At 38.3% G+C, this 21,123-nt stretch overlaps 2 protein-coding genes and 1 long non-coding RNA gene across 4 annotated transcripts in view; 1 reads left to right on the top strand and 2 right to left on the bottom strand.

The window, feature by feature from the left end:
* Positions 1-5,597: 5,597 nt before the first annotated feature.
* On the bottom strand, positions 5,598-6,266 carry fmc1 (formation of mitochondrial complex V assembly factor 1 homolog). The gene is made up of 2 exons (XM_073835369.1): positions 6,144-6,266; positions 5,598-5,914 (listed from the first exon to the last, which is right to left on the bottom strand). The coding sequence occupies exons 1-2, from the start codon at positions 6,258-6,260 to the stop codon at positions 5,711-5,713; spliced, it is 321 nt and encodes a 106-aa protein (XP_073691470.1). The 5' UTR covers positions 6,261-6,266; the 3' UTR covers positions 5,598-5,710.
* Positions 6,267-6,348: 82 nt separating this feature from the next.
* LOC141328229 (uncharacterized) lies at positions 6,349-7,680 on the top strand. 2 transcript variants are annotated; one of them, XR_012355171.1, is made up of 3 exons: positions 6,349-6,752; positions 7,232-7,265; positions 7,425-7,680. It is a non-coding gene; the product is annotated as an uncharacterized lncRNA (long non-coding RNA). The 2 variants fall into 2 exon arrangements; XR_012355172.1 differs by having other exon boundaries at positions 6,349-7,114.
* Positions 7,681-9,015: 1,335 nt separating this feature from the next.
* LOC141327161 (E3 ubiquitin-protein ligase TRIM35-like) overlaps positions 9,016-21,123 on the bottom strand; it is a 308,396-nt gene continuing 296,288 nt past the window's right edge. The window contains exons 2-7 of the mRNA XM_073835328.1: positions 13,951-14,034; positions 13,541-13,636; positions 13,141-13,371; positions 13,041-13,063; positions 12,841-12,959; positions 9,016-11,649 (exon numbers count right to left, since the gene is read on the bottom strand). Coding sequence (XP_073691429.1) covers positions 11,165-11,649; positions 12,841-12,959; positions 13,041-13,063; positions 13,141-13,371; positions 13,541-13,636; positions 13,951-14,034 — 1,038 coding nt within the window. The 3' untranslated portion in view covers positions 9,016-11,164. The remainder of the gene's footprint in view (positions 11,650-12,840; positions 12,960-13,040; positions 13,064-13,140; positions 13,372-13,540; positions 13,637-13,950; positions 14,035-21,123) is intronic.

The following is a 21,123-nucleotide window of genomic DNA, read 5'->3' as shown; positions in this document are numbered from 1 at the left end:
CCACCCTACAATCATAAAAATACACCCAGTGGTATTTGTTAAATCTTTAGAAGTAATATCCCCTTTTTAAAATCAGGTCATTCTCAGCTTCTTGTGGGTGTGACGACACACAGACAGAGGCCCCTCCCACGATAGTTGATTGACATGAGCGTCTCACCTTAGCCCCGCCCTCATCGAGCTGAAACAGTCCGACTCTGATCTCCATTGTGTGACTCAGGTGCAGAGGAAGACTCTAATTGAGCGATTGAGGTGTTCTGTTGTTGGATGTTAATCCTCTGCATCTTCAGTGGTTCAGATGTCGGTAGTAAATGACGACTGCTATGTTCATTATTATGTTACTTTCGTTTTTAAAATGAAAGCGCCGATCCCGATCTACATATGCATCTATGTTCCTGATGCAGCTTCACCCACGGCAGAAGTGATGGTAAGGGTTTCTTATGCATCTTTGCAAATAGCCTTTCTTAATGATGTGCTTGTTGGCAAGTTCCGCCACTAAATGCAGCTAAAGTAAACATTACGGCTCATAATCCTGCATCAGAGAGGGGCGGGGCGAGCAGAGCTCATTTGCATTTAAAGGACCATACAATAATATAAGTTGATGTTTTGAGGAGCTGATTTTGACAAGGTAAAAGGGTGTTTTTTACACTACTATTGAGCATTTTTAACCAAAGTATACTATAGACCAGGGTTCCCCAAATCTTACCCTGGAGGTCCAATGCGCTGCAGAGTTTAGCTCCAACCCTGATCACACTCATCTACCTGTTATTCTCTAATGATCCTGAAGACCTTGATCAGCATGCTCAGGTGTGTTTGACTAGGGTAAGAGCTAAACTCTGCAGGAAAATGGATCTCGAGGTCCAGATTTGATGATCCCTGATCTATACTTTTCATTAAGGGCCTAAAGAGTCAAATGAACTTGTGGAAAATGGACATCTGATGACCCCTTTAAGCATGAAGGCATCACATACTCTATCAGTGTTTCATTCTATTCCTAATTTCATCTAATTCGACTAGATTCTACTGAGTGACGCATGTAATGCCATAGCATTTCTACTAAATTCCACAGCCTTGAAAATCGATGTCGGACTTTGGAAACTATAGTTCTCTCCTTAAATTTGAAGAAATCAAACAGATCCATGAGTTCATCCAAATTTCACAAAAAGCTAATGGATGTAATTATAATATAAGTCAGAAATTGAAGTGAGTATTTCCCCCAAGCTATATCCCACCTGAACCACACTTAACACACCTCAGTACTGGTCATGTCTATCAACTCACAAACCTCTTGTATATATAGCACATATGCACATTCTAGTTCTGTCTATGGACATCTTTTTCTGTATTTTTTTTTTTTACCATTGTTATTTATAATTTATTGTACATTCTTTTTTTTATATTATTGTTTTACTACCTTAACTTTATTTATGTCTGCTATGTTTGTACTTTCTGTACTGGAAGCTCCCAACACCAAAACAAATTCCTTGTGTGAGTGAACACACTTGGCAATAAAGCTCTTTCTGATTTCTGAGTTGCTGTTTTTGTCTCTTCTGAAAAAGGTTCATTAAATTGTTTCCCAATGAACCGCACAGAGACATTTTGTTCAGATGTATTGGTGTCCATCTAAGTGACCTTCCTTTGTGTGCTAAATCTGTTTTCTTTAGATTGTTTGACTTCTTGAAAGAGAATATAGGAAAATATGACTTCCTTCTGAGTTTTACATATATTCACAGTTTCGCATTGCTAACCCCCTCCAGAGCTCTGATCTGAATCAGATGATTTGCAAACCCGAAATCAGCATCAACAAAATTCATCTTTGCAGAAGTTGCATCTAAGGTGGCATTAGATGTATTTCCACACTGTTTAATGAAGCCCAGAGGGACATGGAATGCTTTAACCTGCATAAATACATAAATGCAGAAATAATGTTTGATATTTTAAACGTAAAATGTTGAATACCGATATTTGAAATGATTTTACAAATGAAAATATACTTTAAATGTGAAATTCAAAGTGTAAGTAGGTGGAAGTAAGTCACTGTTAATAAGTGAGTCATTGCGATTGAAGCCAATCATTTAAACTCTTGATTCATTCAGGAACCAAACACTGTCATGTTGCTCTGAGATGCAAAACGGTTCTGTGGCTGTGTTTGGAATGATTTTTGTTGGGGAAATAGAGCAAAAAAAGCCAATACGGTGTCGAAAAAAAACATAAGTCTCTTATTGTTTATTGAACTGTAAATCAATATCACATTTGTATCATGCTGATTTTTTAAAGAAAAAACGGCACTCTTTGTGTGATAATATTATAAGATAAATAAATACATTTTCTGCCCCATATCTTGAATGATGTGATAGTTTTTAAAGCATATTAACAGACTGATTGATGCAGTGGATGAACGCACTCTGAATGTAAAACGCACTAAATTGGTCTAACCAGACTTCATCACATAGTCCTGAAAGTGTGCATTTGTTTTGTTTGATTTTTGCAATATAGCCTACTCCATAATGTCATGATGTCTCACCAGTTCAGTATTTGCGCTTAAAGGATGAGTTCACTTTCATAACTACAATGCACAGACAACGTCGCAGGACATTCTAAAAGGCAGTGACTTCGAGACGCTGATATAGACCCAAGACGTGAGCGCAAAGGTAGTGCAGTGGAGCGAGTTTAATGTTCTATAATAACAACCGTGGAAAATCATTTCTCTCACATTTTACCTGTCTTTAACACTATACTTCTAAAACAAACGCGCCGTATTCAACGAGGATGTTTACGCTTAACGTTAATTAAAATTTTTAAAACATGCGCACAATAGTAGGCTATATGTCGCTCCCTCGTTTTACTAAATCTTGTGCACAACTTAGGCCTACTAACTCGTTCCCTTGTATAAATTGAGTGCACGATATAATAATTTGTTCGTTGATTTGATTTAACTAAATCCTGGTCACTATTTGCTAATGTTATGCACAGTTTAGTAACATTAGAAAATACGAATTCGTGCGGACGATTTAATTTTCCCCTGCATATCATGTGCGTTGCTCTGTATGCTTTAGGCAGTTTAAGCAGGGCTTAAAACGAAAAAAAAAGTGGTTCACTCTGAGCAGGATCGATATTTCACCATTTCTGTTCATGCGTTCTCTGTATTATTATTGTTCAGCATTTTCTTACTCAAAAAGAAAAAAAAAGAAGAGAGTCTTGATTTGGTAACCTACCTTGTGCTTAATCATCATAGCCAAGATAGCATCATCATTTCTAGATTTTGGCCACATTTTTTAAACGGAAGAAAAAGCTTCAAATGCTTTAAAGACATTAAAGTGTTTTTTTCAAGATATTTAAAATATTTGCTATATAGTTATAACACGCTACTTGTGTAAAATTCTGTTTAGAGAGGAAAAACATAAGTCGCATTTAATTATTACATTCAGAAATAGCTAATGTAGGCTAAAATACCAGTAGCCTAAATCAAAATGCACAAGCATTATAAACACCTAGGTTATTTACTTCCCTTCTCTCCACAGCATTATCCTTCACAAAGACTACAGCACTGTGAGGCGCAGCTTGCGCTAATGGACTATTAAAATTAAGAATTGAAACCTTTATATTTTTCTTTAAATGTATTTTATTTTGATAATCAACAAGCTGCAATGTTAAGGTAGCAAAAATGTGTGTGCGCGCGTGAGGCGCCAGTGCAATCACGCATTTTTTTTTCCAACTCGTAATTTAGTCATACCAATGCTGGTTGCTCGTGGATCGTGTCACAATGAATGAAAACCCAGCACATTTTTCTCCTTTCCTTTTGTTAATCTGTTAATGGTTTAAGTGAAATTTATTTATGTTTTGGGCTCTGGTCCGCTTCTGCGCTTCTGTGCTGTTCACTGACTTGTCACCAGACTTTTCTATCCGATTTATCGTTCGTTCACGAAATTGAAATGATCAAGACATTTATCCGGAGCACAATAATGTTACAAGAAAGACTGTCCAGTTTAGCTCTTCGAAGTATTGAGAATGCCAGCACTCGCAACATCCACATAAAATCTGTAGGCAAAGTCTTTGCACATCAAAACGCTCGCGATAGATTATTTATTCCTGCTTGGATTTCAGTCTGATTGGAAAAAAAAATCAAATACGCACATTATATGATATATGCTATTAATAATAACGTCAAATGCATCAATACAACGATAAATCACCACATTCATTACTAAGAGACAGACTTAGGTGCACAATACATTTTAATGCATGACATCACAGCTGGTGGGAGGGGCCCCGTCTCGTTCTTTGCGGGGGCCTCTAATGGTGTGTTCACACGGGGCGTAAGCGTCAACACTTAACGGAAGGCGTGGCTGACGTTTATGGTCATAGCAGCATCAGCCAATGAAATGCTGCTCTTGAACAGGATGAACGTGATTGGCTGCCGCCTGGCCACTGTATTTGCATAGAGCGATCTGATTGGCTGACGCGGCGCTTCACTGGCGTTGCTCGCGGCAGAAGTTGAAAATTTCTCAACTTCTGCCGCGAGCAACGCTAGTGAAGTGCCGCCGACGGATCCACAATTCTTTTCGGCAATGCTTGACGTCACCCATTCAAAGTCAATGGGAAGCGTTGACGCTTACGCCCCGTGTGAACACACCGTAAGATGTGCACAGATAATGTACTCACCCCCTTGTCATCCAAGATGTTCATGTCTTTCTTTCCTCAGTCGTAAAGAAAGTGGTTTTTTTTTTTTTTTTTGTGTTGAGGAAAACATTTGAGGATTCAACAGGAATCGAGGAGGAAGGGATCTAGTGAAACAATCGGTTATTTTCGAAGCAAATTGACAATTTATCTACTTTTTAACCTCAAATGCTCGTCTTGTCTCATCTCTGTGCAGCGCATGCTCAGTCTGTTTGATTGGGGAAAATACAGTTAGGGTTCGTCTAAACTCCCATCTCGTTTTCTTCCCTAACTTCAAAATCGCCTTGGATCGCTGCAAAAGTACTGACACAGTGTTTACAAAGTGAACATATAAAGAAACTCATACGCCCTTTACAAAAAAAGGTAAAAACCGCATTGTAGGACGATTTTGACATTGAAGACATAAACGAGATGGGAGTTTTTATACATTCCCTAACTGCATTGACCCGGATTATATTGACGACACGTGCTGCGCAGAGACGAGACAAGATGAGCATTTGAGGTTAAAAAGTAGATAAACTGTCCATTTGTTTAGAAAATAACCGATCGTTTCGCTAGATAAGACCCTTCCTCCTCGGCTGGGATTGTTTAGAGCCTTTTGAAGCTGCATTTAAACTGCATTTGGGAAGTTCAAACTTCGGGGCTCCATCCATATCCATTATAAAGAGAGAAATCCTCAAATGTTTTCCTCAAAAAAACATAATTTCTTTACGACTGAGGAAAGAAAGGCATGTTGTTATGAAAGTGAACTAATCCTTTAACCTGCGCAGATTTGGGTTGCATCAACTTCCCCGTTTACTCTAAATGTTGTCCGTCTGTGTAAATGCATTATGGTTTATAATCCCAGTCAGAATCCAGTCGATGAGAATCTTTCAGATGTATGATTTGGTATCACTCCAACACAGATTCACTCACACACACTGTTCATGACTTAAAGATAATACGTTTATTTGCAGAAGAAACAACAGAACTCAGAGATAAATGCTCACACACACACACACACACACACACACACACACACACACACACACACTGTTCATGTCTCCCAGCCTTTGCCGCCAGGTTGAGTCGGGAGCCGAAGCCCCACGAGTCCCGCCACCTCCTCGGTAGCGCGCTCGCCGCGTCCGTGATAGCGCTCGTGCAGACGCAGGTGCAGGCGCGTGGACGTCAGCAGACAGAGATACGTGCGCGCCGCGTGAAGAGCGTCCATCCGCGCGCGACAGAACTGAGCACCAGTCATCTGAAACACAAAACACACACACAGACCAGATCAGTGCCGAATCCTAATCCGGATCAGATCGGGTGTCAGAGATCAAGTGCTCAGATGCGTCACACTGACGCGGGTCCAGTTGCTGAACGCTGTTAAATGTTCATGTGGAAAAACGAGCTTCTTCAAGTAAATCAAGCTCGTGTTTCACACTTTCACGACCTGAAACACATTACCGTTAGTATAATATACATTCCGTTACCTGGTTTCTCCTGAACTGCTCCAGCACATATTTATAAACCAGAGTGTTTCTGTAATCGGAACCTTTGGCGATCCGGATCTCCTTCAGTAACCCTCGACAGGTCAGAGCCGCCATCATCACAGACTCAACTAGTCGAGCACAGAGACACTGACAGACCGGACAGACACAACCAATCACACACAGAACCAGTCGAGCACAGAGACACTGGCTGCGTCCGAAATCGCCTACTTCTCTACTATTTAGTAGGGAAAAGCAGTAGGCGAGCAAATAAGTATGTCCGAATCCTAAGTATTTATAAAAGAGTAGGCGAGAATTAGTAGGCGAATGCACTAATTCTCGCGAGATTCGGGTGTACGTCTACTTAAAGTGCGTCCGAATATGCCTACTTAACTACTATATAGTAGGAAAAAAAGAGTACGTGAAGAAAGAAGTACGTCCGAAACCTCAGTATTCACAAAAGAGTAGGCGAGAAATCCCCGGATGTCCTACTGCTTCAGCCCAGATCCTGAAGTCTTCATCGATGGATACTTTTCAATCCCAGGAGTCCACAGGAGGCCAAAACGTCATCATCGAACGTGATTGAGAACCACGGCGAGGGTGTTTACAAATGTGAGTATTACAACCAAAACACGGTTCCCTGTCTTAAAAATCATATTTGTTGAGCTACTTTATCGTAAACTGTTGATTTGCATAAGGTGCCAAGATGTTATACAGTATGCTATAGTTAGTATATTTGTGATTTCGCTGTTAAAACATGTTTTATGACGTATAGCGAACATTAAGCTTCAGGTAGCACACGCACGTCTTTAAAAGCGGATTTACATAAAACATATACATTTTAAAGACGTTTAATAAATGTCTATTTATCAAATGACAGGAAAATGTTCTAGACTAGAGCAACACAAAACACAAAACATCTGAGTGAGTGATGGACGTTATGTGAGAATTCACTGTCACTGCTTTACATTAATGTAAGTAATGTAAATAAACACATATACATATAGTAGGCCTAACTGAACTTCAAACTCATTTCAAACAGAGCTATAACAGAACTTTTCTGATTCTTGATTTATGTGACTTTGTTGCAGATGTTTTGTGGTGGAGCAGGACCTGAAAGGAAAGGTGACTGCAGCATTTTTGGGGAAAAGTAAAATCCGAAACTTAATATAAAGATTGATCATTTTGTAACTTCCAATACAGAGATCTAATGACACTGTGCTGTTAAAATGACAGTTTTTGTATTATATTTGTGCATCTTTGTATGATCTGAAATGTCTGCAGACTGGTGTGTGCAGTAAGAAAGGAGAAATCCACAGCAGCATCCTGGAAATGAGACCCTCTATCACTCCACCTGCCCTTTGTTTCATCTGGACCAGATGTTGCTGCGGTCTCTTCATCAAAAAGACTAGAAGACCAATATGTTTAATAAAGCTTTGTTCCATGTGTATTTATTTATGTTCATGGTTACTTTTATTATTTTACTAATTTATTCATGTTTCCTGATGTTGTCAGTAAATAAAATATAACATTTTCATAAGCGTATGCATTTATTCATTACTTCATTGAAAAAAACAACAACATTATGCTTGTTTAACTAAAAATATCATTAATTATTAGTCAGCATTTATCATTATTATTGTTGGTACGTGTTGGAGTGGGCTAGCAATGCATTCTAAAGTTATTTTAATTTCTAAATAGTAATACTTAAATTTTCCGAGTGTAAAATCAACAGTCTTCTCCAAAGGTAAGATCTTTGAGCAACTGATCGACGTCTCTTTTGTGCAGATGTTGTAAACATGGAGGAGAGCGTACTGGGTAGGGTTGTCATGTTACTGATGCCATGAGGGGTCGCTGTCGCTCCAATTTTTGTATTATTATTACTTCAGAATTTATAATTCCATACAAACTCAGGGAAAGACTTAAGTATCTTTAACAAAGAACAATCATGACAGAAAACATAACTATAAAAGGTTTGCGTACATAGTACAAGATTAGATACAGAAAAAAAATATTAAATATATTTGAATATTCATAAAATCGCAATGAATTAAAAATTGCCTTTGTTTTTGTTATTTATTTATTATTATTTTAAGTTTCAGGGATGAAAGGACAGAAATTCAGCAAGAAAAAGGAAAACAAATCAGATCTAAGCTAGTTTTGCACAATTTTGCCCATTAACATATTCAAGACAACAAATTTGGGGGTTTTAGTCATTTTAGTATTGTTAAAAATATAAAAACTTCAATCAATCCAAAATAAGCAAATTTCATCAACATCAAAATGTTTACAGATAGATGAATTAAATCCGTCGCTTATATCATTTCATGTTGCGCTTGTTATAACGTCATAGGTCACGTGATAACGTCAACATGGCGGAACGCATCCATACTCAACGAGATTTGGCTGTTGAGTAGGTACTCTTTTAGCGCTCGTTAAGTAAGTACTTATTGAAATTAAGTACCTACTCATTGAGTAGGCGATTTCGGACGCAGCCACTGACACAGTGAACAGACACAACCAATCACACACAGAACTAGTCGAGCACAGAGATCTGTGATTTAGAGAACAGCGATGAGATCGTGACAAATTATTGAAATAAACATTTTAGATAGAAAAACCGATGCAATTATACATTGCTAGATGTTTGAGATAATGTAAAAAAGTAAATGCATTTAAAATATTTTGACCAAAAGTTTTAGAGGAAGCATGAATACAATCAATACATATAAAAATAATGCACACAAAATAGTAGGGTATTTAATTATTTAATATTTATGGAAAACTACTGACAAAAGTACTATCGGGAGATTAAACTACACTTTGTTGATTTAAAATGAACCGATTCATAAGAGTCGTTGTTCAAGACCACTTTATTTTATTTTTTTTAATTAAACAGATGTTACAAACAGATGATTACATACTGAGACTAAACAAAGGAAAGGAAAAAAGAAAGAAAGAGAAAAAATAGTCAGAGTAAACAACAAAGTAAAACATTTACATCTTAAGAAGACACAAAGGAGGAATAACGAAATACAGTTTTCATTGCTTTCGGATGAACAGAATTCTGGATAGTTTCCTTATACTTGTCTAAGTCGACTCTGAATGAAGAAAGAAGAGGTTTGGAGGGGGTCAGCTTGTGTTTGTGTATATGAAACAGGAAACACAAATTAAGTATGTATTTTATCGTCTTTTAAGTGGACAAATCATCTAAAAAAAAACATAAAAAAAGGAAAAACATTAAACATTTTTAACATTAAAAAATGTTAGACAATGAAACGTAAGGTTTTGAATCACTAAAAAGAACCGGTTCATAGGAGTCGTTTGTTCTGTGATCAGACTGCTTTGGTCGCGAGTTTATTCAGTCCTGCAGCTTTTCAGGAGCAGAGCAATATTATTGAGTAGTTTGTATTGTCAGTCAAATGTTTAAATTTTTTCTGACTCATATTTTGTAAAATCAAAATATTTCTAGGAGGTTGCTATGTTGTTGCTAGGGTGTTATGAGTGGTTGCTAGGGTGTGCTGAGTGGTTGCTATGTTGTTGCTAGGGTGTGTTGAGTGGTTGCTATGTTGTTGCTAGGGTGTGTTGAGTGGTTGCTATGTTGTTGCTAAGGTGTTATGAGTGGTTGCTAGGGTGTGCTGAGTGGTTGCTATGTTGTTGCTAGGGTGTTATGAGTGGTTGCTATGTTGTTGCTAGGGTGTTATGAGTGGTTGCTAGGGTGTGCTGAGTGGTTGCTATGTTGTTGCTAGGGTGTGTTGAGTGGTTGCTAGGGTGTGCTGAGTGGTTGCTATGTTGTTGCTAGGGTGTGTTGAGTGGTTGCTATGTTGTTGCTAGGGTGTTATGAGTGGTTGCTAGGGTGTGCTGAGTGGTTGCTATGTTGTTGCTAGGGTGTGTTGAGTGGTTGCTATGTTGTTGCTAGGGTGTTATGAGTGGTTGCTATGTTGTTGCTAGGGTGTTATGAGTGGTTGCTAGGGTGTGCTGAGTGGTTGCTATGTTGTTGCTAGGGTGTGTTGAGTGGTTGCTATGTTGTTGCTAGGGTGTGTTGAGTGGTTGCTATGTTGTTGCTAGGGTGTTATGAGTGGTTGCTATGTTGTTGCTAGGGTGTTATGAGTGGTTGCTAGGGTGTGCTGAGTGTTTGCTATGTTGTTGCTAGGGTGTGTTGAGTGGTTGCTATGTTGTTGCTAGGGTGTTATGAGTGGTTGCTAGGGTGTGCTGAGTGGTTGCTATGTTGTTGCTAGGGTGTGTTGAGTGGTTGCTAGGGTGTGCTGAGTGGTTGCTATGTTGTTGCTAGGGTGTGTTGAGTGGTTGCTATGTTGTTGCTAGGGTGTTATGAGTGGTTGCTAGGGTGTGCTGAGTGGTTGCTATGTTGTTGCTAGGGTGTGTTGAGTGGTTGCTATGTTGTTGCTAGGGTGTTATGAGTGGTTGCTATGTTGTTGCTAGGGTGTTATGAGTGGTTGCTAGGATGTGCTGAGTGGTTGCTATGTTGTTGCTAGGGTGTGTTGAGTGGTTGCTATGTTGTTGCTAGGGTGTGTTGAGTGGTTGCTATGTTGTTGCTAGGGTGTTATGAGTGGTTGATATGTTGTTTCTAGGGTGTTATGAGTGGTTGCTAGGGTGTGCTGAGTGGTTGCTATGTTGTTGCTAGGGTGTGTTGAGTGGTTGCTATGTTGTTGCTAGGGTGTTATGAGTGGTTGCTAGGGTGTGCTGAGTGGTTGCTATGTTGTTGCTTGGGTGTGCTGAGTGGTTGCTATGTTGTTGCTAGGGTGTTATGAGTGGTTGCTATGTTGTTGCTAGGGTGTTATGGGCAGGGATTTGTGACACATCACTGTTTCTCATTGGTCAGATATGATGAAGATGATTTATTTGAGCCCTTCATCACGTGTTTGAATAATTGTTCATTTTTAAAGATGAATAAATGTAGTTGTTTTCTGGTCTGATGTTCAGATCAACAGTCTCTTACTGATGTGATCTGGATTAAATATTGAAACATGATGAAAGATGAAAGCAGGAAGATCCAGACCTACAGATTACTGACTATTGATCGCTAAGATCCTCAGAGAGTTATTACAACAGAAGAATGGTAAGAGTGTGTGAGTGAAGGTGGTTGTGAATGTGTGTAGATGTGTGTTAGTTACAGGATCAGAGAATGACACCGTTCCTCTGTCATAGTCCAGATTCACTCTCACACGATCAAGATGCTGTTTCACACCAAAACCAGAACCTGGAGACCTTCCGTACCACACACACCAGACACCAGTGTTGAAGAAAACATATCTCTTCCTCTGGTTTGATGCTGTAGTTACTCCAATACTCCACTGTTTACTGTGTTTAACCTCCACATCCCAGCAGTGTGTTCCTGAGTTAAAACCCTCTGAACCCAGAACACAGGGAATACAGTCAAATCTCTCTGGATTATCAGGAACAGGTTGATATCCGCTGAGTCTCACACTGGTCAGATCATCAGACAGAAGGAGACCTGGATGAGCCGTGTTTGGATCCAGAATGACAGGAGCTGATGAGACACAATCAACAGATGCTGCTGTTATTCTGATGTTCATATAATGATCAAGACTGAACCCAACACAGATGATTATGAATTATGACACTCGTCCTGTTGATCAAACACATCAGACATTTTCCTCTCATCACTGTCAGTCATTCTCTGTCTGATTTATCAATACTGAAAGTTCAATCACAAACACTGACAGACACAAACTCAAAACACTTTCATTTACTCTCATTTATATTCAATTAGAGTCAGAAGATCATTTTAATACACAGATCTTTACACAGTGATTTCATATTCAACTGAGATAAACTATAATAATGCAGAAGAAATAATGTTCATATCTTTATCGTTTTCCTCAGTGTTTCTGTTACGGTACGCGCTTCGAGGAGAATACGCAACACAGAGATAAAGTAAAAGAAAGTCTGTAATAAATACACAAGCAGGATAAACAGAGACACACATAGATGTAGCAACATTAAAGTCCAACAGATAAATCAAACCACAGACAAACATATAAATGGAGAGCTGACAGGTGAAGACAATGACGTTAATTAATGGAAGAAACCAAAACTCAGAGAATGACGGTTCTGTAACTGTTTCTCTTTTATGAAACACAAAGATATTTAATGAATTCTGTCTAAAGTAAATAAACAGTAGATATTATTCCACATTAATGCAATGAAATAATACTGTAATATTAATAATAATAATAATAATAATAAGCTTACTGATATTAACAAAAACTACAATAAAAAATAGTTATTTATTTAATTATTTTAATATATTTTAATTTGTTTAAATTTAAATGTTTAGAAATGTTGTTTCGGCAACTACTCTAAATAAAATAAATTAACATGAAGAATTCAAATGACAACCTAAAACTGAAATAAAATAATTACACATGTTAAAAATGAACTTAAATAGATAATTATTATTATTTCAAGTTACAAAAACACTCACAAAATTAAATAAAAATATATACAATTTTTTTTTTTTTTTTTTTTTTTGTGATTTAGACTACATATGAGAGTGAATCAGAGTGAATTGTGGGATTGATTATTTGTAAAAGTGAGCTGCTGGTTTTGGTGCAGTAGATGATCTGGTTCATAATGCTGAAATCTGTCAATATGGCCTCATCATGATGATTTCCAGTGTGTGTGTATAAGAGCTGAGATCTTCTGCAGTCAGACTCACTGTTCTGGACGATGTCCTGCATCTTCTTCCAGACTCTGAACGGCAGGTTGCCCAAGTAACGTGGCACATCAATCAAAGCTCCAGAAGGCGTCTGTGGATCCGGCTGTGAGATCTGGACTCTGGAAGAACATTCAGGAGTCAGAACTGCAGTGGCTTTGGATCAGAAGCAGAGAGACCAGAGACACCAGCAGATCACTCACCTTTCCATTGAGACTGGAAACTCCTGCAGAACAAACACACCATTGATCATCAACAACTCAATCAATCATCAATCAATCAATCAATCATCTGAAATCAGACCTTTAGAAAGCAGACATCACTGGCTTTCATCATCTCCTCCATGTCTTTGATTGTGTGTGAAAGAGCTGAGATGTGTCTGTTCATCTCCTCCAGCTTCTCCTTCATCATCTGCTTCTTCTGCTCCTCTTCCTCCCTCAGTGCAGTGATTGTAGCTTCTTCTTCATCTCTGAGAAACTGATGAAGCTTCTCAAACTGCTGTTTAATCTGACGCTCTGTGTGCTCAGCTTGAGACTGAAATCAAACCACATTCACTTCAATCGTCTCCATCGACACACATCGACACGATCACATCATTCACATCTGAGATCAACTAATCCATTATATTAAATATATCAGATCACAACTGTATATAGTGATCCTACAGCTGGAATCCAAATCACTCTCCATTCTGTTTCCTCACCTTCATGTGTTTAACTGTTTTCTCAAACTCTCCTTTCATGTTTTCATTGTGTTTCAGTTTCTCCTGTAATGATTTCAGTGCTGTATTGAGCTCCTCCTAGATTTAGACAAAATACATAAAACACCAGATTACAGTGAAAGAGAAGACGATACAGTGATATGATCATATAATGCAGTGCAAAAAAATCCTGATTTCGACTGTTTTTCTGAACATCTCATACTGAAGTAAAAATAGTTATCCGATACCAACTGGGTCTGTGTGAAAATCTGTAGTTATTAATTCCCCAAATCTATGAAACTTTATTGATAATGGAGTTCAGCTGAACTAAACACAACCAGCTCTGATCAATCAAATCAACACTTAAACACGACTTTAAAACAACATGAAGTTGAAAAACTAATTTCTCTCACCTTATATGATGGGCCAACTTCATCGATGGGTCTGATTGTGTGATTTACATGTTTTTGTGAATCTCTACAAACTAAACACAGCGTCTGTTTGTCCTCCAGACAGAAGAGTTTGAGTTTCTCACTGTGTAAACTGCAGATATCCTGACACACAGGACAAGAAATATCATCTTCAGATAGTGAAGCCATTTTGACTCTTTGAGCTCCAGCGATCTAAACTTTACTTTCACTTTCTGACCGACAGACTGAGAAACAAATCTCCACGAGAATCACAGAGATCTACTGTCTATTCAGAAACAAACTGAACAAAAGTCCTTCTGTAAAGTGTTTCTCCTGGTTCTTCACCGATGGCTGGTTGTTTATTGGTTTTGTCAGTAGAGAAGAGAGTCAGTGTGACAGAAAGGAGAAAGAACACGTCAGTCTCTTCCTGGTAAGAGCTGTAAGAGGGAGGAGTTTATGATCAGGTGAGTGTGTTTCAACAAGTCAGACACGAACATCAGGATTTAATCAGAGAACATTTGAACAAATTCAAATGTACAAACATAACAAAAAACATAATAAAACAAACATTGTTTTATTAGTGCAAATGGTACCCATTTAACATCTCAATGCAAGTTCAGTTTGAATGCATTACCTCTTTGTCGGTAAGGTCGTGGCACCCCAACTTCAACTGCACTGGCCTGTTCTTAGAAAGCACTTTCCACTTGCGGAGTACGACGCCACAGGGATTTCGGCCCTGAAAAAAACTTTCGGCCACACTCTGGCTTTCATGGATGGAGGTTATACGCTTAATTTGAGCTGCATGACCGCCCTTACAACAAACCCACACCCAATCTTTCGTTCTGAAATGGCGGCAAGGGCCAATGCCTCTCAGATGATAAATAATGTCTTGCATTTGTTTGCCACCAAACTAAAATCCCTGCCAGCGCAAGACTTGCAGCGTCCAACCATTATGAAAAACAACACGAACGACTCGAAGCGCATGCACATCTTGGAACACGACCAATCCTTCATCCTGGAAATCCTTTCGCAAGCCATCCAACAAATCAGTACTGACCCCACACTAAAATCGGTCATGTTCATGACAACATTTGGACAGAAAGAAGAATCCGCACTGGCCATTTCTGCACTGGTAAACAGAAGGCATGTGCACTCCATTATCTTGTCATTCGGCGTGTACCATCACTCCCAAAGACCCACGAGTGGACTTGATGTGGTCACGCCGTGGGCTTCAAGAAGTGGTAGGCCACAGAGGAAATATCTTCAGCACTTACGCCATGACAGAAGCCGCAAATTTTCAGACAAATATAGACCAACACCGAATTACCCTGGACCGTGACCTGTTAGACGTCTTCTGTGGCGCCATCGACTGCTCCGACGCCACGTTTATGCAACTTTACGCTACAACTCTGCATGTCCGTGGTGACGCGTTTAAGCATCCTGTCAGCAGGGTTATCGCCACCTGTGGCATGCACATCCAAAAACACAACACTTCGATCCTTCAGAAAGCCAAGTCATACACAGATCATATGGATGACTTGACCAGAAAGACTGTGTGTCGGATCGAGGCTGTGTTCCTGCTTGACAACAACAACATCCCACATGTTCTGGGAGCCATTTACCGTCTCCTGGAGAGCAACCCCATGCTGCTGACATTTAAAGACAATGCACATGGGTTGGGCCTACGGCACGTCACCCATCCAGTAGCAGCCTACCTCACAAACACCCTTTACACTCTGCTTCAAGACTGTAAAGGTAGAGGTGGGTATATCAGTTCCTGGATGGCATTCCAGTACGAGCTGGCACTGGAGGATATGTTCTTTGGAAGATCTCCAATCAGTTCTCAGTAAGCTTGGGCACTAACACCACAAATGAAAACAGCCTAACCAGACACAGATGATTTCTGGGCCTCTCACCAGTAGGTAGTGCCAGCGTCGGGGAGGATCCACCACCAATTGAGACCTGGGTCACCGACCCACTGCAGCAAATGAGAATCCGTCGGATATTCCCATTCAACGGAGACACTGAACGCGACACCTGCAGTCATCGGAACCGCTCTTGTGCAGGTGCTGCTTTGTGACCTGCTTGAAAGAAATAATAGAATATTTGGGAGGGCGGTACAACTGGTACAAGAAGCGGGCCACCACGTCCTGGAATGCCTACAACTTGGCCTTGCAGACTTCAAAATATTCCCAGCCATTGTCTACTGGGACGAACAACGTCACGCTAAAGATAAGTGGAATACGGAGAACTACATTGAGCTTTACAGGCCCACTGAAACTCTAGTGTTACACTAGGCTTTCGATTTTTTGTGCGTCATAATTTTACATGTCTTTTTAATTTTCGATCTGTTACCGCAATACATTTGATGGAAATTTGATGCCATTCTTTATGCAGGAAATACCTAAAATGAAATGCATTTATTATTTTATGCCAACATGTTTCTTCAAATTCTGATAAAAACAACAGCCTTGTGCATATAGCATGGTTGTGCTTGAGGTGATCCTTGAAAGAGTCCCAGCTCTGGGTCCTTTCTGATGCCTCTCTCTCTCTCTCCACTTGTGTGCTTTCTGTACTGTCCTGCATAAACAAAAACACCACAAATAACATTTCATAAAATACCAACCTTGTCAGTTTCCTGATTGACAGCCAGATGAACCAATCATGATCAAAGCAGCAAGGTAAAACAACCAATAGGAATTGTTTCAGTGTGGTAGCGAAATATATTTGGTTTTTTGTTGGTGATGATGATAATTATATTTTAACATATACACTAATATTTTAGAATAAGTTTCGTGAAATAATAATGTTCATAATTTTAAAGGCAAAATTTATTTGTATGCTGAAGACATGATCTAATAAAAAAAATATATGTTGATTTATAAGTTAACCTTGTTAATTATTATTATTATTATTATTATTATTATTATTATTATTATTATTATTTAAACACTTGCTTTTGAAGGTATACAAAGGTATTTAACATTCAAAGTTATATTAAAGTTGTTTTATCATTGAAACAACAACTGACCTAATTTCAACCAAATTTCAACGTTGAAGGTCGGTCATGTGCCGCTATGAGAACCAGTTAATAATCTGTTTCATGGTTGATTTTAAACGATTTACTTATTTATTCTCTTTATGTGACTGGTGACAAGGGCAATATCTGTGGATATTTAACTAATAAGACCATCACAATATGACTGCAGATGTTACTATTAGTATTTAGGGATTGTTTTGAGTGATGAGTTTCTAAAACAGTGTCAAGTGAACTATCAATGACTTTATTGAAGTGTACTATGAACAGCAGTGAGTGTTGTTGAGCTGATTGTGAAGATCAATGTGTGTTTGTCAGTCACTGCTGCCATCTGCTGATCAGAGTCTTTACATTACAGTCAGACAGTGTTGATTGAAACACTTTCAGTATCCTTACTGTACATGCCTTTATAATCAGTGAATTTAAAGCATGTCCATCATATTTCGCAATGCATAGGTCAAGCACTGCGTTCACGATTACTATAATTTAAATATAATAGGAAATACCTATTTGCACTATGACGCAGCATAACAAACTATTGTTGTACAGTTAAAAAAACTGGAGACAAATGATACTGAAATTTTGCAGATTAAAGTTACAAATGGCATGCTGTTCTTACATTAAAAATACGGTGGACTGCATGTGCATGGCACAAGCCAAATTAAACGAAACGGATGTAAGCACTGCTGTAGCCAGCTACTAGGTCACCTCTGTCAGTGGCTGTGTTTCCATTACAGATTTAAGCAAAACTTTTGCGCTATTTTATAAATGTTGGTTAAAAAGTATTGCGAAATATCGGCATTTTCATTAACCGATGTTATGCAACTGAAATAAATTTTTTTCTCTCGCGATAAGTCACGGCAATGGATTTTTGTGGAATTTTGTCTGTTTAATCGACCTGTAAATGCAAAAAATAAAATAAAAAAATAAACATTTTCATTGCTGTTTTGCAAAATATTTATTTTCAAAATTGCCTGAAAAACCACTTCTTTTTTTTGCGCTACATGGGAGTTTTTGTGCAATTGACGCGTTTCCATTAGGAGTATTTGCAATTCGCAATTTCAGTTTGCACAATTAAAAGGGTAATGGCAATGCACCTAATGTTTAATACTGAAAAATGTTTTTTTAATTTAACCTTTAAATTTTAAAAACCCTGATTATGATTCCGATGGTTTGCCTACCCTAGTGAAAAAAACAGCTAAAACCAGCCTAGGCTGGTTGGCTGGTTTTAGCTGGTCATAGCTGGTCGGCAGGCTGGTTTTAGAGGGGTTTTGGCCATTTTTCCAGCCTGGAAAACCACCAGCTAAAACCAGCCTGGTCAGGCTGTGAGACCAGCTAAAACCAGCTACTTCCAGCTTAAACCAGCTAATACCAGCCAACCAGCCTAGGCTGGTTTTAGATGTTTTTTTCAGCAGGGTAGACCAGGGGTCTCCAACCTTATTTCATTTGAGAGCTACTTTTTAAACATGAAAGTGGCTGAGAGCTACCTCTGTTATACAATACTTATATTTTCTTAAACAATTTAAACTCTTATATGCTTTAAAAGGTTTTTATATCCACATCACCTGTTAATCTCAATAATAGTTGTAGTTAACATCACTCACGTGTTTATAGTGCATCTTAACTCTCAGATGAGCCAAACTACAACCTAAAATACAGATTTTTATTTTATTTTTTTTTTTATTTTTTTTATATACAGCGGGGAAAATAAGTATTTGACACATCAGCATTTTTATCAGTAAGGGGATTTCTAAGTGTGCTATTGACACAACATTTCCACCAGATGTAGCCATCAAGCCAAATATTGAATTCATACAAAGAAATCAGAACATTTAAGTATACAAATGGAGTCATAATAAATAAAGTGGAAAGACACAAGGAGTAAGTATTGAACACATGAAGATAACAAGGTGCAAAATGGCATAGAAAGCCAGGAGATCGCCTGAAATCTGTCAGTATTGAGAGAGAAACCCTACCCCTATCAGTACTAATTGATATCAGCTGCTTTAGTCCTAATTGATGGCCTATAAAGGCTTCTCATTACCCAGAAGGCACACAGGAAAGACTTCATGATGGGTAAAAGCAAAGAACGCTCTCGCACGCAAGTATCTACATGTCTGTCTCTTTTAAAGTTTACATGTAGTGCATATAATTGTTGTTTTCATTCTCAAACCATGGTTACAGCCACAGATGCAACGAGCAATGCACATAACAAATGAACTTCCTTTTGCCGGCAGCTATTACTCTAATTACAAACAAAAGCAATCTTTGTTTGCTTATTAAAATAAAAGTAAAAATAGAGAATATGCAAACAAATTCTTCCCAGCAGTAACAATCCAAACAACAGAAACCAGGAACTAAACAAACCCTTACTGACTCTCTTATTATGAGATTTGACTAATAGTCTGTGTCTCTTTAAACTTCATTGAACCCTGTTTGGACGTGTGTTTCTTAATTTTGGATGGCCAGTTTTTCTATTATTGTTTGAACATTTCTAATAGGAAAAACGAATATTATACAATATTCTTATTGTTTGGATAAAATGCATATGTATTTCCCTGAGACTGGTTTATAATCTCAGTTATTGTCGGTTGATTTTAGGTGTTTGGGTCTTTGTGTTGTTTTCTGGTAACTATGTGAATCTCTTGATGTTAACTGGAGTTTTGGACGTATGATTTTGTCCAGTTTTCATTCTCTATTTTGTTTCTCAGTTTCTCAAAGATTAAATGCTTAGATCTGGTTTACTGATGTGTGCTGATGAAGAGTTTGGTTCTCTGCTCATGTTTTCTGTCTCAATGTGGATTTTAGAGGCATTTTTTAGAAAGTTCATTTTAAAAAAAAGTCAATTTTTATCATTTTTCTTCTCAAGTAAATGTATCATCATTTAAGAATGTTTAGATGTTTGTACTGGAAAACAAGAGAAATACTAAGCAAGTAAATTGTGTTTTGCAGGGTAGAAAGTGAAGGAAGATTGATTTGGGATCTGAAGTTTGAAAACAATGAATAAAAAAAGCGTAACTGAGATAAAGATCAGCGGTCAGACGCAGGATTGGACGAGGTTTGATGGGAGGAGCTGAGAAAGAGCATTAGAGAGATGGACAGATGATCAGACTGACACAAACTCATCAGATATGGAGCTGGACACTGTGTTCATCACGCTTCTGCTCTCAGGTACGTGGCTTCTTTATAGGATTGTTATTGTTTCACCAAGTCTGTGTTTATTTGAAATATTGTTGAAATTTAAAACGTCTGTTTTCCATGTAAATATATGTGTAACTGTAATTGATTGCTGTTTTCAAACCTGAATTTTCAGCATCATTATTTCAGTCTTCAGTGTCATCTTCAGAAATCATATTCTAATATGCTGATTTGCAGCTCAAGAAACATTTCTGATTATTATCAGTATTGAAAATATTAAGTTGTGCTGCCTCAAATCACACATGAATACAAAGTTCAAACGAACAGCATTTGTTTGAAATAGAAATCTTTGGTAACATTATAAATGTATTTACTGATTAATTTAATGAGTCTCTGAAGAATAAAAAAAAAAAAGATTTAAGTGTGACAGTGAAGTGATTGTCAAAAACAGTCTGAAATGAAACCCTGCCATCCACAGCCGTCTTCAGCTCACTGGCTCCTTCTCAGTTTGAGTATGTTCAGAAGAGCATGAACTGCACTGAAGCCCAGAAATACTGCCGTAAGAACTACAGCGATCTGGCCTCCATCCGCAACAACGCAGACGTGACCGAGCTGCTGAAGAGCACGAACGGAGCTAGTGTCTATGGAATCTGGATTGGGCTGATGAAGACCCTAAGGAGTGAATGGAAGTGGTCTCTGGGTGACCCAGCATTTTACACCGCCCCGGATTCACTGCATCGCAACTGGGCATCGAATCAGCCGAACAACACTCAATATAACTGCACTTATATGAGTCAGGATGGACTGTGGAGTAATGGTGACTGTAATAGCCAAAGGTCTTTCATCTGCTACAATCGTGAGTCAATCAACCAATTTCTCAATTCCCAAAAAGTGCATTTAAAGAATCATTTGTAGAATTGTAAAATGTTTGTTATTATTATATTTCATTGTTCAATTTGTATTTGCCATGTAATAGCCAGTGAAGAGACCAACCAACCAAA

This window comes from Garra rufa, chromosome 1 (genome assembly GCF_049309525.1).
Source record: "Garra rufa chromosome 1, GarRuf1.0, whole genome shotgun sequence".
NCBI lineage: Eukaryota > Metazoa > Chordata > Actinopteri > Cypriniformes > Cyprinidae > Garra > Garra rufa.
The sequence above is the reverse complement of the archived record's forward strand: the minus strand, read 5'-3'. Positions and strand labels throughout refer to the sequence as shown.

Excerpts from the sequence above, each read along its gene's own strand:
- fmc1 (XM_073835369.1), bottom strand. The coding sequence starts at position 6,260 with ATGATGGCGGCTCTGACCTGTCGAGGGTTACTGAAGGAGATCCGGATC. Across the intron at positions 5,915-6,143 it reads AGCAGTTCAGGAGAAACCAG|ATGACTGGTGCTCAGTTCTG; the intron begins GTAACGGAATGT and ends TTTGTGTTTCAG.